The 16,556-nt window shown below is 41.2% G+C and overlaps 1 protein-coding gene across 2 annotated transcripts; it reads left to right on the top strand.

Annotated features, from left to right (window-relative positions):
• Positions 1-493: 493 nt before the first annotated feature.
• atp1b2b (ATPase Na+/K+ transporting subunit beta 2b) lies at positions 494-16,181 on the top strand. Of its 2 annotated transcripts, XM_047151911.2 has the most exons (8): positions 494-1,101; positions 7,651-7,779; positions 8,641-8,745; positions 10,154-10,359; positions 11,241-11,300; positions 12,381-12,407; positions 13,979-14,074; positions 14,564-16,181. In XM_047151911.2, the coding sequence occupies exons 1-8, from the start codon at positions 1,011-1,013 to the stop codon at positions 14,729-14,731; spliced, it is 882 nt and encodes a 293-aa protein (XP_047007867.1). In that variant the 5' UTR covers positions 494-1,010; the 3' UTR covers positions 14,732-16,181. The 2 variants fall into 2 exon arrangements, with proteins under 2 accessions (XP_047007867.1, XP_017316171.1); XM_017460682.3 differs by lacking the exon at positions 12,381-12,407.
• Positions 16,182-16,556: the final 375 nt, after the last annotated feature.

Below are 16,556 nucleotides of genomic sequence, written 5' to 3'. Positions count from 1 at the left end.
TGATCATAGCCGACGTTCTTGGTAGGTGAGAGGAAACCAGAGAACCCAGAGGAAACCCACACTAAGGAAAGATTTACAGACAGTAACCTGATCTCTGGATTGCACTGGGGATCCTGTGAGGCAGCAACACTACCCTAAATTAGCGCTCATATTTGAATGCAAGTTTCAGATCATGGTTCTGTTTATTTATTTATTTATTTTTCCCTTTCCCTCTGGTGTTGCTCGGTAACGTTCACAAGAGAAAACAAGTGAGAAAACCCGAATGTGCAGAGCTTGCTTGATATGAGAGCAGGCTATCTGCAGTGTGCCAGCATACAGCATACAGAAGCGCTCCATTTGGAACACAGCCATGCACTCGCCTCATTAGCCGCTGAGGGGCGGAGTCAGCGCGGCGCACGGCTCTGTGATTGGCCACTGGGTGTAAATCGGCTTTGCGTCGGTTCACAGGAGGGGTGATCTTATTTTCTTCTCTGAGAGGAGGGGGGTCGAGTTGTGAAGCGCTGAGAGGTAGAGAGACGCGTCGACGCGGGGGTTTTTTTCTTACCGCAGTGTCGGCACTTTTTTCTCTTTTTTTTTTTTCCCCTGCACTGCACCGCTCTGCGGATCGCCCCGGGCTGCTGTCTGCGCATGCGCATTGTGATCAGATAGCTCCGAGCCGGCCGCGGAACTTCCCTCCTCATTCATCCTTGATTTATTTATTTATTTATTTATTTATTTATTTATTTATTTATTTATAAAAGGTGACAATCTCCCAAAACCTCTGCTGTGCCTAAAGAGTCATCCTCATCTGCCTGAGGTTAATAGCTAGGAATCTAATAGCGCAGATCGGCTTAACCCTTTCTCTGCCTGGATAGAGCTCTCCTCTGCCGGTGCTTTCAGTGTGTGTGGAGGGTGTGTGTGTGTGTGTGTGTGTGTGTGTGTGTGTGTGCGTGCGTGCGTGCGTGCGTGAGCGTTAAACCTCAGGCGTTAGTTCAGTGACTGCATCATTCTTGCATCAAATAGCAAAGAAAATGGCAAAGGACGGCAACAAGAGCTCGTGGAAAGAGTTCATCTGGAACCCGAGGACGCGCGAGTTCTGCGGAAGGACCGCGAGCAGCTGGGGTAAGAACCGCATTACCTCCATGGAGGAACCACCATCATCACCCATCATGAACAGGCTTCCCTTTCGCACCTTATGGAAGATTCTTGTGCGTTCTGACACCTACATAATCATGAGCTCCACTTTCTTTTTCTTTCTTTTTTTTGCATTCTATCTGTATTGCTTTATTATTATTTATTTATTTATTTTTGCACAATTAGCCTACCAGACCTATGTTTGGTCATTTTGGGGGACTTTTTGAGGTCCCAAGAGATCTTTCAAACATATCTAGGCAGATTGTGGGCTGCATGGACTCCATGGACCAGTGAGGATTAGCGACAGATTACTGCAGCCCGGCTTACATGGCACATCATCATGGTCCTGAATTAAATGCCAGGGTAACCCTGGAATCTGTTCTCAGCATGGGGGCTGGGAATAATGGGCAGGAGGTAGGGACAATTCCCAGTAGACCGGCAGGCCAGGAGGACCTTCTGAGAATTAAAAACTGGAGAGGATTTCTCCTGGCACCCTGGTTACTGACGCAACACTGTTCCTGTTTAGGGTCTAAACGTGTCAAGGTTACCAGAGTATCGCTTAATCGTATTAATCGACCTTTTGAATCCACGGGGGAAATGGAAACGATTCAGCTACCCGAGCTCCCGACGTTCTTGCTATTCCCATCCTGGAATAGTGCGAGTAGTTTTTAGTGGTTGATGACCAACGTGAATACAGCGTACTTTTAGGCGTCACTGATTCCCACCGTAAACGGGTTTACGTGTCTAGTCAACGACTATGTAGCCTACATTTCTCCACTTGGATGAAATTGAAGGAGAATACCAAAACGGACCAGGCTAGCTAACTAACTCCTAACTCCTAACTCGTGCAAAATATGACTCTCATGGAAATCACACTTGCTGCAGAACTTGTTACCAATAAACGCTAGCATGTAGCATGTTAGGATTTCCCGTTTAATAAACCTGCCACCTCCTTCCTCTGTTCGAGCGTGGACATGACCGCGCACGACACAGCCGAATCCCCGGCGTCTCATCAACACGTAGTGTTCTTGGGTCCACCTGGGAACATCTCGACACGATAGGTGTTAATTCAGCACTGGGGATTTTGCTGTTTACCTCAAACGGGTTTGTACGGCTGACACGGAGGTCTTAGTATCGGAGAAAAGGTCTTAGGGTTGGAAAGACTCGACAAATGAGTTTAAATTGCAATAAATAAAGAAAAGAATCCAAGTTTGTGGCGTCTTTATAGAACAGTATTCGCTTTTGCGAGCGTCTTCTGCTTACGTGAGCGTGTATAAGAGGTAATCCTGCACTAATAGGCCCTTTTCCTCAGCAGAGTGGTTTGAACTATTATTCAAGACACCAGTTGGGGACATAAATGAATTATTATAAATGGATTAATTATAGATCTATTAGGAGATCTTGTTGCATGTGAGCGTGTCCTATTACCGTAAATTGGAGCCGAGAGAAAACGACTTTGCCTGTTCAATTTTACACTGTAATTTGTGGTAACGACTGATAATGCTACTGTTTTGGGTTTGTTTTTGTTTTTTAATTCCCTTGTACTAGAATCATTCAGTTAACACCGGTGCCAGGAGGACTTGTGTATCGTGTATGTGTGCCTGTTCGAGACACAGACAGAGCCCAAATGGTCGTCGTTTCCTCCTGCTCAAGCCTCGGTGTTCTCTAAGGCTCTATAATGAGTCTGTTTCTAGCCTGAACGCTGGTATTTTTGGCCTCATTAGCGGTTGTCCTCATTACTTGGGCTTAAAGCTAACCTGGGATCTGCCTCACATATGGTGTCATGATGCGAAAGGATCTGCAGAGGAATGGTGAACGTGAATGGGTAGAATGCTGGGTAAACAAGGACTGGACTGGTGGTCATAGTCTTTCTTATGGTGCCATTGGTATGATATCCAGCGGAATCGAACAAGGTCGGGTTGCACAAGCTTAAACGTTGCGATACGTATTAGCGGCCCAGACAGGCAACACCGAGGGCTTGTAATCCAAGTGTCGCCCATAGACTCGCATTCATTCGATCAAGGAGTCTAATAATATCGATAATGATTTACATTAACTACAGCCCTGATGAATTCGCAGATCTGATGGCGCAGAATGTGCTCACACGTCTTGAACCTATCTAATATTTCCTATTATAGGTTGTTAAAGCTATTTGATTTGGTAAAGAACTGGCAGATCATTTTGCTTCTTTCTATGCTTAAAATGAGCAAAATGATCAGCCAATAGAACAAGACTATTTTCAAGTAGCAACAAATTCTAGAAATAGTTTTAACAATCGTTTATTAATAGTATAATAGGAAATACTGGATAACTGTAGCGCTGACCATTTAAAAACGTCTTGGTATTTAACAAAGAAAAAAGTCTTTTTGTTGCTTTGATAACTTCTTTTTTTTCTAAACACTTATGGAAGGAGTCTCCAGTGTCAGCGCTTTGTAAAAGGTTCCCACCATGGCGAAGTCTTCAGGACAGAGGAGTTTGAGGTTTCTTGGTAGCATGACAAACTGTTGGGTTTTTTTTTTTTTTTTTTTAAACGGATTTGTTGATTATTTTCCTGTAACGGCATTCTCCGAGCCTTTTATTGCTTCCTTATTTTATTTATTGCGCAGAAAGTTTGATCCAAGGTGCGTGTTAAGACCGTTACCCAGAATCCCAACAGGGACGAGTTGAGAACTGATAGCGGCTCTGTTCGTTAAGCAATATGTTGATCAGGTTTGGAGGAACCGGAGAAAACGCCGGCAACGAGTTATGGGTTTGTGTCCCGTGCGAATGGAGCATGTCACAATATTGGCTTTTAAAGTGTCCAGTAACACTCATGAGAGCTGTTACAGGCATCACACACACACACACACACACACACACACACACTCCATCTGCTGCATCAGACTGCTTAAGCATTCATACGGTGTGTGTGTGTGTGTGTGTGTGTGTGTGTGTGTGTGCTGGAGCTAGCCGGATATCTCTTTAGGTCAGTCCTAAATGTCCTGTTTAATTTGGACGTTTTATTTTTATCAAACATTCCCAATGCGTCACTCTTGAAGTGTGTTTATTTATTTATTTATTTATTTATTTATTTATTTATTTATTCATGCTAAAGGCGTGCTTCATCAAAGCACAGGGATTTTATTGCGTGTATCGTATTTTACTTTGTAAAGATCAGAGAGGAATGGGTCGCTTTCTTTTTTTGTTGTTGTTGTTGTTGTTTTTTTTGTTTTTTTTCTTCCCCTTTGTGCGCCGACCGGAACCGTGGGCAACCCCGCAGCAGCTGTGAGCTCACACACATGTCTGATGTCTGATTGAATCAATCAGCATCGAGGAGCAGAAAGATCTAAAGACGCCTGTGTGTTTGTGTTTGCTTTAATTCAATTAATCATGCGCGGCTGAGATCTTTGTCCTCCTCTTTCGGCCGAGCCTTCTGATGAGGGTGATAAGAGAGCGCAGAAGGCATTCATCAAGGAGAAGAGACGGATCGGGAGAGAGAGACAGACAGATGGATAGACAGACAGACAGACGGGTGTCATCTGTTGCACACTGCAGTGACACATTAGTGCTTATAAACAGGCAAAGAATTTTGGGGTCAGAATTACAGAGATGCTTTTCTAAGACGCTGACCTACACAGAGCGTCTGGTTAAAGCATCGCGCACACACACACACACACACACACACACACACTGCTGTTTTCAGCACGTAGTGATGTGTTTTATTCCTTTTATACCACAGCACTTCACCACCGATTCCAGTTTTTATTTTATTAAGAAATGATACGAGTTACTTTTATCTGTGTAATGTTGCGGCGTTCCTGTCCTCACTTACGTTATAGCATCTATAAAGGGCCGTTCCCTCCCCGCCTTCTTTTTTTTTTCTTTTTGTTTTTTGTCAATAGTTAATAAAAGGTAATAAAGCAAAAAAAAAAAAGACAACTTGTCATACTCCAGAGGAACCATAAAGTGTCAACTCCCTCTTGAAGACTTTCCTCTGACACTAGAGATGTTTGCTTGTCTTGCATCTTAAGCACATCTTGATTTGCATGATGTTTTCGATTGTGTTCGGAAAATTGATGCGTTATTAAACGTAGGTCAGAATACAGCAGGGACGTGTGGGTGATGTAGTCTTGAGCAGGTTCTTGACAGACCTTCTGCAATAACTACGAGTAATTGCTGTTGGTTTTCCAAATAAAAGCCGCGTTCTTCTTACGGCTTGATTTTTCTCAGCGTTGGTCTCCACTGAAAGCTCACAACATCACTCAAACCCTCAGGAGTGCGTAACCCGAGCTGACGGCGTAGCCTTCCGCCATCCTCATGCTATTGATCAATCAGTGCGAGAGAGAGAGAGAGAGAGTGAGAGCAGGAATCTGATCTCTTGCAGATAGAGGGAGGGAGGGAGGGAGGGGGGGGCGGTCTGTTCGGACTCATTGTGTGTCCCTGGGTGATGTTGTCTGCCTGCAGATCAGATGTCCTGACGTACTGCGTTGTGTCGAAGTCCCACAAGTGTGGCTTCCACTTACCAGTTTCTACGCAAGCTCCGGGGAATTCAGACCGTTGAACCAAACTGATGTTTGGAATTGAATTGAATTGATCATGCACAGTAATGCATGAAATAATAATAATAATCAGATTTATACAGCAGGACTGCTGATGAACCCTCAATTCTGATTGAGCATAGGGTGATTGACAGCAGTTCTGACAAATCGCAAGGAGCCTCTCAAGTTAGCAGCCTCGACGAGTCAGCAGCCTTGATGAGTCAGCAGCCTCGACATGCCAGAGTCATATCTCCCCTGTTTTCCTACTGAAGCTAAGCAGGTTTGAGCCTGGCCAGTACCTGGATGGGAGACCTCTTGGGGAAAACCAAGGTTGCTGCTGATTGTGGTATTAGTGTGGCCAGCAGGGGGTGCTCACCCTGTGGTCTGTGTGGGGCCTAATGTCCCCAGTATAGTGATGGGGACCCTGTATTGTAAAAAGAGCACTGTCTTTTGGATGAGACAGTTAAACCGAGGTCCTGACTCTCTGTGGTCATTAAAAATCCCAAGACACGTCTCGGAAAGAGTAGGAAATTCCCCCATTGACCCTTCTCTATCATGGCCCCCATCTCTGAATGGGCTACATCACTCTCTCCTCTCCACTAATAGCTGGTATGTCATAGGCGCACTGGCGCACTGTGGCTGACGTCCCACCATCCAGGTGGATGCTGCACACTAGTCGTGGTTGAGGAGATCCCCTCCGATACTGTGTAACACGTTTTGAGCTGATGTCATTTTGTTGATTGTGGAGTGACCACTCTGAACCCAGACCACCCCCTGTCTGCATTACACTACTCGGCAAAGAGGAAACACATAAGCACACGTTTACAGGGAATTGATTTTTCTTCTAATGCATCAGTAACGAGTGTCCATTTGAAGAATAAGAGGGGTAGCGCGTATTCGCCTTTGCACAATCCTAGTACAATTTATTTGTTATAATTTAAGTACAGAGTACTAGCAGTGTCATAATCACATAAGGTCGTGTTGTCAGTTATGTTGACTCAGAGTTGGTCCTTTCTGTAGAACTTTACGTGTGAGTTTTGTTAATACTTATACAGATTTTATGAGGCTAAATTCCAGATAACAAATTCCATGAGCCAACTGTATATATAATCTAAAATGAAAGCAATATTTTTTAGTTAAACAAACCGTAAAACACTTGTAGGATGTTTGTTATGCTTGCCTGTGGGATGTTCCTAAGAACCTGTAAGGTACAACGTCCTCTGTCCTGAAGACCTTCCCACGTTTGAGAACTAAAATGTACTTACAGCTTTACCTCCCGCTGTTATAAATCACTGACACTGGAGACTCCTTCCGTAAAGGTTAAATATACGTCCCTTCACAGAAAAAGTCACCGTACAGCACGTCTGGTAATAATTAACTAATAAGCCGTTGTTATAGAAATTGAATGGACACTTTCTGACCAATCAGGTTGAATTATACCTTATATACATAATAGCCCATAATACATTTAACCTTTAATCCTTAGATCGTATGTTTGTAAATAGTCGCTTGGTACCACGATACCGTGATATTTGTTACAAGGTAATCCAACAATGACAAATGGCAAACGATAACTTCTCAGTGGGAAGACGAGCAGGCCGAGGAGCCTCAACATGAGCCGATTTTTCAGCTGACTGACATATCGGTTGATCCCTAGAGTTTTGGACTGGCGTTTAATTTAGACTGGTGATCCAATCAAGGACAGTTGGTAAGCTATCCATCTTAGCATTTTCACACCCGGGGGTGTATGTTCAACTATGGGGGTGTATATTTACTGTGTGAATATATATATATATATATATATATATATATATATATATATATATATATATATATATATATATATATATATATATATATATCAATCACACATACTATATATACAGAAATATATATATATATATATATATATATATATATATATATATATATATATATATATATATATATATATACATACTATATAAATTCATACTATATATATAAATATATATTCCAATATATGTGTTTGCATTCACAGGCCTGATCTTTTTGTTCTACCTGGCCTTCTACATCTTCCTGGCCGGATTATTCTGTGTCACCATCTATGTCATGCTTCTGACCCTTGATGATAACATACCCACTTGCCAGGACAGGCTTGCTACACCAGGTAACACACAACAACAACAACGATAATAATAATAATAATAATAATAATAATAATAATAATAATAATTGGTTTAGGATGCACTATGTGCACATTCCAAATGCAGATAATAAAGATACTACCTTACCTTAAAGTAAACCTTTTACCTTAAAGTAAAAAAAACAAAACAATAATATAATAGAATTAGTTCTGAAATTTTGTGACATCATGGTCTCATACTCATAACATGAAACCTTTTGTAGTTTTGGCTTAAATTAGGGTTAAAACCGAGTCTTCGTAACACTTCTTATTTTATTCGTATTGAAGTTAAATGCTTACTAATGAGATTAGTTGAATTTTTGTAGCCGGAGTCCGTTTCTTCTACTTTGATGAACGACACCAGAAACTGGTGTTCCCTTCTTCCATCAGAAGTCAAATTATTATTTGACGTCTTGCTAGTGACAGTCCATACCTGCAGGTCCCTGATTCAGAACCGGTCGTCCATTATTGCAAAGGCCACAGTCAGATGATTGTGTAATTAAATATCTCTAACATATAGCTAGAGGGCATAACCGTTTAGCACACTTCTGCTCGATGTCTGGAATAGCTGAGGGTATTTATTTACGTAGAGCTTTAGAGACTAATACAATTATCCTAAGCTAATTCAGCATTATGATGTTGTTCATGCTGAATCTTATTCGTGACAGTATCCATGTATATTAGCCCAAATAACATGTTCCTTCAAGTTTCTCAGTGACTGTTAACTGTTCGAGTAAATGATAATAAGACTAGAATTTGACATACGGCTGTGATGAGATGCAAAATAATAAGCGATCATCTCTCCTTCTCTTCCTCACGCTCTCCTCCTCCTCTCTTAATTGGTAGGTATGATGATCAGGCCTACGGGTAAAGATCTGGAGATCATCTACACCAAGGAGGACACCGAGAGCTGGGATTCTCACGTGCAGGCACTGAATAGCTTCCTCTCCGGTAAGTTTACTGCCGCTGAGTCTAATATCATTCCCTCATTTGTTCGCCAAGTAACATTGAAAAAAAAGTGACTAGTTTTTGTCCTGTTGAGTATCCATTGTGCCGCCAGGGCCAACCTGTTGCATTTAAATCCAATCTTGCCAACACTGAACCAATGTCAGCCAAAGTTGAGCCAACGTTGGCTTGAACTCAATGACATTGGCTCTATATTGGAAGGGTTGTTATGAAAAGTGTTCCTCTGCCAATGTTGGCATAACATTTTATGGGGGGACGAGGACGATGACAGCATAAATACATAAAGACACCTTAATAGATATTGGGCCAGTGTCAGTTCATTATTTACTCTACGCAGTAAACGGTTCTCTATAGACCACCACGCTGAGGGAAGCCATATTGGAGAACACTCCAGAAACACCTTTATATACAAGGATTAGACTCTCGACATCCATACTGACATGTGAACTTTGGGCTAAAGGAAATATCTACGCATGATTTTTAGCGAATTGTGCGTAATAATAAAGTGAACTCGCCAAGGAATACAATCTATCCACTGAGAATTCGGACAACACTACAAAATGGCTACTCCCCACGTAGTGCACTATATGATACATAGGGAACAATTTCCGAAATGACAGGTGTCCCCGTGTTCTCTCTGACTGCTTTATGTGTGCAGTGACGTCTGTTTCAAATGATAGAGAGTTCAAAAATTGTGTCAGGAAACTGAGAAGTTAGACCAGACAAAGAAACAAATCAAAATCAAAATGGCCGCCACTTAGTTTTCACCGTGGCTTCAAAATGGCACCTGTCTCTTTTCTTTCTTTCTTTCTTCCTCCTCAACGTTCCATTCTAAATATCAAGGGAAAACATTCCAGTGTCTATAAAGTTTCATCATTGCACTTGAAAAACTATTTCCATTATATGGTTTGTTGTTTGATCAAATTTGAGAGCAGAGTGCTAAATTTCTTTTCTTTTCTTTTCTTTTTAAATTTAAAGCTGATACTTTAAAAACAACTAATTCAGATACTGTGGAAGCTGTGATCTCATGAAACAGGCTTAATGTTTTGAACATATTAGGAACTATATGAAAATGATCTGAAAATAACAACTAACTTGCTAAGCTAACTTGCTTAGCTAATGTTTGTGATGAATTAAAGGTTGGTTGTTGTTGTGTATTCTGACAGGTCTGGCTAATGTAATACTGTAACCATTTTCTTACTGTATGAGGTAACGGTGAAGATCACGGATACTTTAACTTCTACTGTGTACATTAAGAGCGTTCAAATTCAGATTTTCTTAAAATAATGAACACCAGACTTGGCCAAAATGTGTTAATGAACCCACATCCATATCTTCAGAGGTCATGGCTCCACAGTTGTTCACTAACTGCTCTGACCCTGTGCTTCTGCAGCCTACAACGACTCAGTGCAGGAGCAAAATAATTTGGATTGTACGCCAGACCAGTACTTCATCCAAGAGGACAGCGACAGCGTGAAGAACAACCCTAAGCGCTCGTGCCGGTTCAAGCGCTCTGTGCTGGAGGAGTGCTCAGGCCTCGTCGACCGCTACTATGGCTACTTCGATGGCAAGCCGTGCGTCATCATCAAGCTCAACCGGGTAGGAAAACAAAACTATGTGTTTAGGAGGGGTGAAATACAATTGCGAAATCTGCATGTACATATAACCCTGCAAGAAGACTGAAAAAAGTATTATTCACTTAGGATTAGTGGCCATACACTGTATGGCCAAAAGTTTGTGGACGTCTGACCATCACAGCCGTATGTGGTTCTTCCCCAATCTGTTGCCACAAAGCTGGACGCACTCAATCGTATAGAATGTCTTTGTGCGCTGTAGCTTTACAGCTTCACTTTACTGGAACTAAGGTGTCCAAACCACAAAGCGAGGTCCACAAAGACATGGTTTGCCAAGGTTGAAGTAGAAGAACTCTGTGTTTGGCACAGAGCCCTGACCTCAACCTCACTGATCACCTTTGGGTAGAACTGGAACACTGAAAGTTCCTTGACCTCACTAATTCTCTTGTGGCTGAAGCAGCACAAATCCCCACAGCCACGTGCCAAAGATCTCCTGGAAAGCCTTCCCTGATGAGTGGAGGTTATTATAACAGCAAAGGAGGGACTAAATCTGGAATGGGATGTTCGATACGAGTGTGATTTATATATGCATTTCTAAAAAACAAAACAATAAAAAGTCTCAACTTGCTCCCGGTACATTTTGGTACGTATTTGATTGCTACATACATTTGATTGGTCCATTGATTTGTGGTTAAATGTGTCTGTTGGAAATCTAGACTCCTAGATAGGTCACATGATGATATAATTATTCACTACATGGTGTAGTAATGGATACACGTGGAAAGCGGCCTGCTTACCATCCATTATTCACCAGAGCTGGTTTAGTTTTCTAATGTGACTCACCTTCACTTTTGCTTGACTCTCTCTCTCTCTCTCTCTCTCTCTCTTTCTCTCTCTCTCTCTCAGGTGATCGGTATGCTGCCAGGAAAGGATGGCCCAGTACCGTCTGTTAGTTGCGGTCCCAAGGTAATCCATCTCTCTCTTTTGTCCACTTTTTTTTTTTTTTTCCCTAGGCATCTTTTTGTTTCTGGATCTATTTCCTATTAAACTTTCATTAACCCTGTTCACACAGCAGACTCAATGTTGGATTAGCTGATCGTTAAATTGTTCCCATTAGCTCAGAATCAATCAACGTCCGATTCAGTCTCACATCAATGATTTCCAAGCGTCTGTAGACTTAGAATATAGATATTTATATGTGCATTGCCAACCCATCTGGAACCAAACCAACTAGAGAGAATTTGATGGATAGTTCCAGGACAGCATGATGTACAGGGTTAGGACTGATTGTAATCGGGTTTAGTTTCACTACTGGAAATGCACACCATGGACATTAAGTCCAAAGGTATTGAGTGATGTTTTGACTCTCCGAGTCTGGGTTTAAAACTCCTTTCCGCCGTTGGAAAGTATGGTACTACTCCAAAAGTTGATCATTTCCTGATAAGTCCACATCCCAAAGTGTTTCAATCCTCTTATACTACAGCAATTTACCAAAGTCAACATTGTCTCATGTATTAAAGACTGACACATCATACTTTCTTTTTTTTAATTGTTTATAGATACATTTAATGTTGTTTCAGCTGTAAACCATCATTCCCTTACCAACCTCTCTATTATGTCTCGATTGAAGACAAATAAAAATGCAGCATGTCATGTTAGTCCTTCTCAAAATATTTAACATTTACCTGACATCAGTGTATGGAATCATGCAGCAACTCATATTGTCATTGGAAATACATTTGCTGCATATTTGAATGGAAACTTTTCCATTTGCCGTTTCAGTGGAACTACATCTAGTTATTATTAGTAAGTATATATATAAGTTTATCAAAAACATTACGTTTGGACAAGTTTAATGGGTTTTGTTTTCCAGGAATATATTATTTCCATTTTGAGTTGTAACTTGGTGTGAAACTGGCTTTTTTTTTGTTCTTGCCCAATTTCCACCCACTCTCTTTTCTAAATCTGTCGACTTTAATTATTGACTGTTCCCCCTTTTTATCCCTTCGACTGTTCATACATTTTCTTCTTGTTTTCCTCTTTAAGAAATACAAAATCAACGTAGACGAATGGGTAAGAATGGCAGAAATATAGAGATCAACGTAGTAGAAAGAACAGATGTAGAATTAGCTAGAATTTAGCTTAATTAGAAGGAGAAGTAGCTGTTATTTTTGCAGAAATAGACTCAGAATTTGGACATTTCAGAATTCAGGAGTTATGATGTAAAATGCAGTTCGTTAAAAGTTTTAAACAAATTTATGAAAGCCCTATATATGATTGATGTACAACCTCAATTCCGAAAAAGTTGGGACAGTATGGAAAATGCAAAAAAAAAAAATTGTACAGGGTTTTCGTTGCCTTATTTTGCGCTTCATAATGCGCCACACGTTCTCAATCTGAGACAGGTCGGGACTGCAGACAGGCCGTGCTAGTACCCGCACTCTCTGATTACGCAAACATGCACTTGTAATCCGGGTAGAATGTGGTTTGGCGTTGTCCTGCTCTGGATGGCAGCATATGTTGCTCCAAAATGTTGGCCCGGAGAACACAACGGCTGTTTTGTCCAAAAAACTATTTGAAACGTTGACCACAAAACACGATTCCACTGTGTTACTGTCCATCTCGGATGAGACCGAGCCCAGAGAAGTCACAGCGCTTCTGGACAGTGTTAATGTACGGCTTCTGCTTTGCATAGTAAAGCCTTAACTTGCATCTGTGGATGCAGCGGCGAATGGTGTCAAGTGACAAAGGTTTACCAAAGTATTCCCGAGCCCATGTCAGGAACGTCATGACAGTTTTTAAGACATTGATGTCTGAGGGATCGGAGATCACGCGCATTCAGAAGTGGTTTTCAGCCTCACCCTTTACACACAGAGATTTGACCGGATTCCTTGAATCAATTAATTATATTGTGCACTGTTGAAGGTGAAACACCCAAAATCCTACTGATTTCTCTTTGAGGAATGTTGTTCTCAAAGTGTTGGATTATTCTCTGACGCATCTGTTGGCAGATCGGCGAGCCTCAACCCGTCCTTGCTCTTGAAGTACTCTGCCTTTTTTGCAGGCACCTTATATACTACGATTAGACGATTGCCTGACCTGTTTCTCATCACCTTCTTATTTCAACTTCTCACATCGCTACTAGTCCTAAATTGCCCCTGTCCCAACTTTGATACGTGTTGCATGCGTCGATTTCAAAATAAGCCTTTATCTTCAAAAAACTCTGCAGTTGATTAGATAAAACATGAAATACCTTGTCTTTTATACGTTGTTGTTTTTTTTTTTTTAAATAGAAGTCAAAGTACATTTACAAATCACTCCTCTTTGTTTTTATTAGCATTGACCCAACTTTTTTGAAATTGGGGTTGTAGTCATATCGGTGTCTACTGCAGTCAAAGTAAATACAATGCATCACGTAAAAAAAACGTCACAAGAGAGAGAAGAATTAGCTTCTTTTTTTTTTTTTTCGTTCAACACACGGGTGCAAAACACTTAAATGTCATGATAGGTGAGTAAACAGGCAGTGGTTTGATTTCTTCTAGTCTAATTTTCTGGATGGAAAAGGTCTAAATTTGATAAGACTGTCCTTTCCTATCAACTCTCTATCTTTCGCCTTCTGTCTGTCTCTTAACCTCTTGCTCTAGGGTGATGATTCGGACAAGATGGGGGAGGTAGCGTACTTTCCTCCCAATGGCACCTTCAACCTCATGTACTTCCCGTATTACGGCAAGAAGGCACAGGTACGGAAAATTTATGTTCCTGTTACCACTTACGTGACGGTGGGTATAGATAGAAGGTCGTTCCTTGACATTCTCCTGAAGTTAATAGTAGACAGAATTCATTGTTAGAAAGTCCTGATACTATAGACTCCTTCCATAAATGTTAAATAAGTAACAGACAGGCTGTCAAGTGGCGCAACAGAGCCCCAAGTGGCCGTGAACAATGTGTGCGCTTTCAATCACAGCAACAACAGCCAATCCTGGGCATCTCTGAACTCATGTATGCGGAAGAGGGTGGATAGCGCTTTCCTCCGAGTGTGTTTGTTGTATGCTGTCTGGCTTTGCAAGTCTCAAAGGATGCACGTAATAACCTTCACCCTCCCTTGGCGGGTGATCAAATTGCAGAACAAAGTGTGGAAAAAACTAGTGACGCATTAAACTAATCGTATAATCAGCTAATACACAGAAATCACGACAAAACCAGCGCATAACCATCGTTCTGCACCGCAGGTGAACTACTCGCAGCCTCTGGTGGCCGTCAAGTTCCTGAACATCACGATGAACACCGAAGTGAACGTGGAGTGCAAGATCATAGCCAGGAACATCCTCGCTAACAACGACCGCGACAAGTTCGCCGGCCGCGTCTCCTTCAAGCTGAGGATCAACTCGAGAAAATAATTTCTGAAGGAAGTCTGTGCCGTCCTTATACGCTCTCGTGTATACACATATACATCTGCTTTACACACACACACACGCACACCGTGCGGTCTATCGTATCGTATACAGGATGCTCTGAGAAAAACACACCAGGCACAACATTCTCGAACGCAGAGCAGAGTTTGAGTATGTGTGTGTATATGTGTGTGTGTGTGTGTGTGTGTGTGTGTGTGTGTGTGTGTGTGTACACTGAGTGTTTCCAAGTATTATCAATTTTATCCGAACGTGAGAAATCTATTTATACTGCATGACTATAATGTAAAAGGAACATTTACGATCGAAGGCAGTGAGGATTTGACGTAGAGGGCAAGGTTGTGATCGGTCAGATCACGTGACTCAAAACGGGGCAAAACGGCGACATCACAATCGTACAACACGAATCGAGAGCAAAGGTGGGGGGAGTGTTAAATAAATATGCGTGTAGTTTCCTTGTTAACACCTTTCGTTCTGCATGCGAGTGTGTATGTTTGTGAATTCTCTCCTACAATTACACACTAATGATTACGTATATTTTCTAAGCTACGACTTGTACCAGAGTATACGATGTATCGTTCCACCCTGAAGTTCCTCAAATATCAATAAACACGATGCGTCGTAATATAAGTAACTGGACATATATATATATATATATATATATATATATATATATATATATATATATATATATATGGCTTTCGTATATAGAGAACATTTCACCAGCTACATTTACTCTAGCTACATTTTCCACTGGATTTGACTTCATTTACACCGCCGGTGGAAAATACTCATCTCTGATTGGCCAGCAGGAGCAAGACGCTGCCCACTAAAGAGCCTCGACGTCGGAATATATCGTCCGCAAGCGTCCTCGTATCTCTTAACGTTTGTGTTCACGCGTTAGGAATATAACCAGACGACAGCATTAGGTTAAAATTTTTTTTTCAAAAAGACAACGTTACGTCACTATTGTGTCTGAAATAATCCAGAAAACACGGCACGGTTTCTGAATTTCGCTCTCGTTTGACCATCACTGCTGACGTAACGCACACGTTCTCCATCAAGCCCACCTCATTTACACGAGGTGTATCTTTTTATGCTTATTTATATATACATAAATGTATAAATAAGTCATATATTATAGTTTTGCATGTATAATAATGTATTTCATGTAGATTTAAAAAAAGAAAGAAAGAAAGATGCTGTTGTTTGTATTGATTTGCACTTGGTCTAGATTGCTTGATGAGAGTGTGTGCACACACATATGGTTATATATGCCACTAAGGGTGTGTGTGTGTGTGTGTGTATTTCTTTCCTTTATCCTCATTTTTGTTCTGCGTCATATATTTTTGGGAGTGTTCACTCTTGATTAATAGTCGAGTAATAGGGATCGTAGAAAAGTAAAAAGTGGTGTGTCTGAGGCGTTCTTTTCTTTTCTTTGGTTTTTTTTTTTTTTTTTTTTTTTTGGGGGGGGGGGTTTCACCCATCTTTTTTCACTTGTCTTTTTTTTTCCTCTTCTCCTCGGTGCGCTAGCAAAGCAGATATGTGTGCTCTCCATCTACCTGCCTAATCTCTTAATCTGATTGGATAATCTGGGACAGAGCGGTCACGTCATCCCCCCATCTCTCCCCCATCACTCAGCTTTCCTCCCGTCCCCCCTTTTTCTTTCTTTTTCCTTTTCTTCATATCAAATGATCTTTTCTCCTTTTATCTCTTTCTTTCATTCCTCTTTTCTCCTTTTATCTCTTTCTTTCATTCCTTTTTTTTGGGGATTTTCCTTTCTTCGTTCGTTTCTTGAGCTCTACTTTTTCCC

Source organism: Ictalurus punctatus, chromosome 28, assembly GCF_001660625.3.
Source record: "Ictalurus punctatus breed USDA103 chromosome 28, Coco_2.0, whole genome shotgun sequence".
NCBI classification, from domain to species: Eukaryota; Metazoa; Chordata; class Actinopteri; order Siluriformes; family Ictaluridae; genus Ictalurus; species Ictalurus punctatus.
Note: the sequence above shows the minus strand (reverse complement) of the source record. Positions and strands in the feature narration are given on the sequence as shown.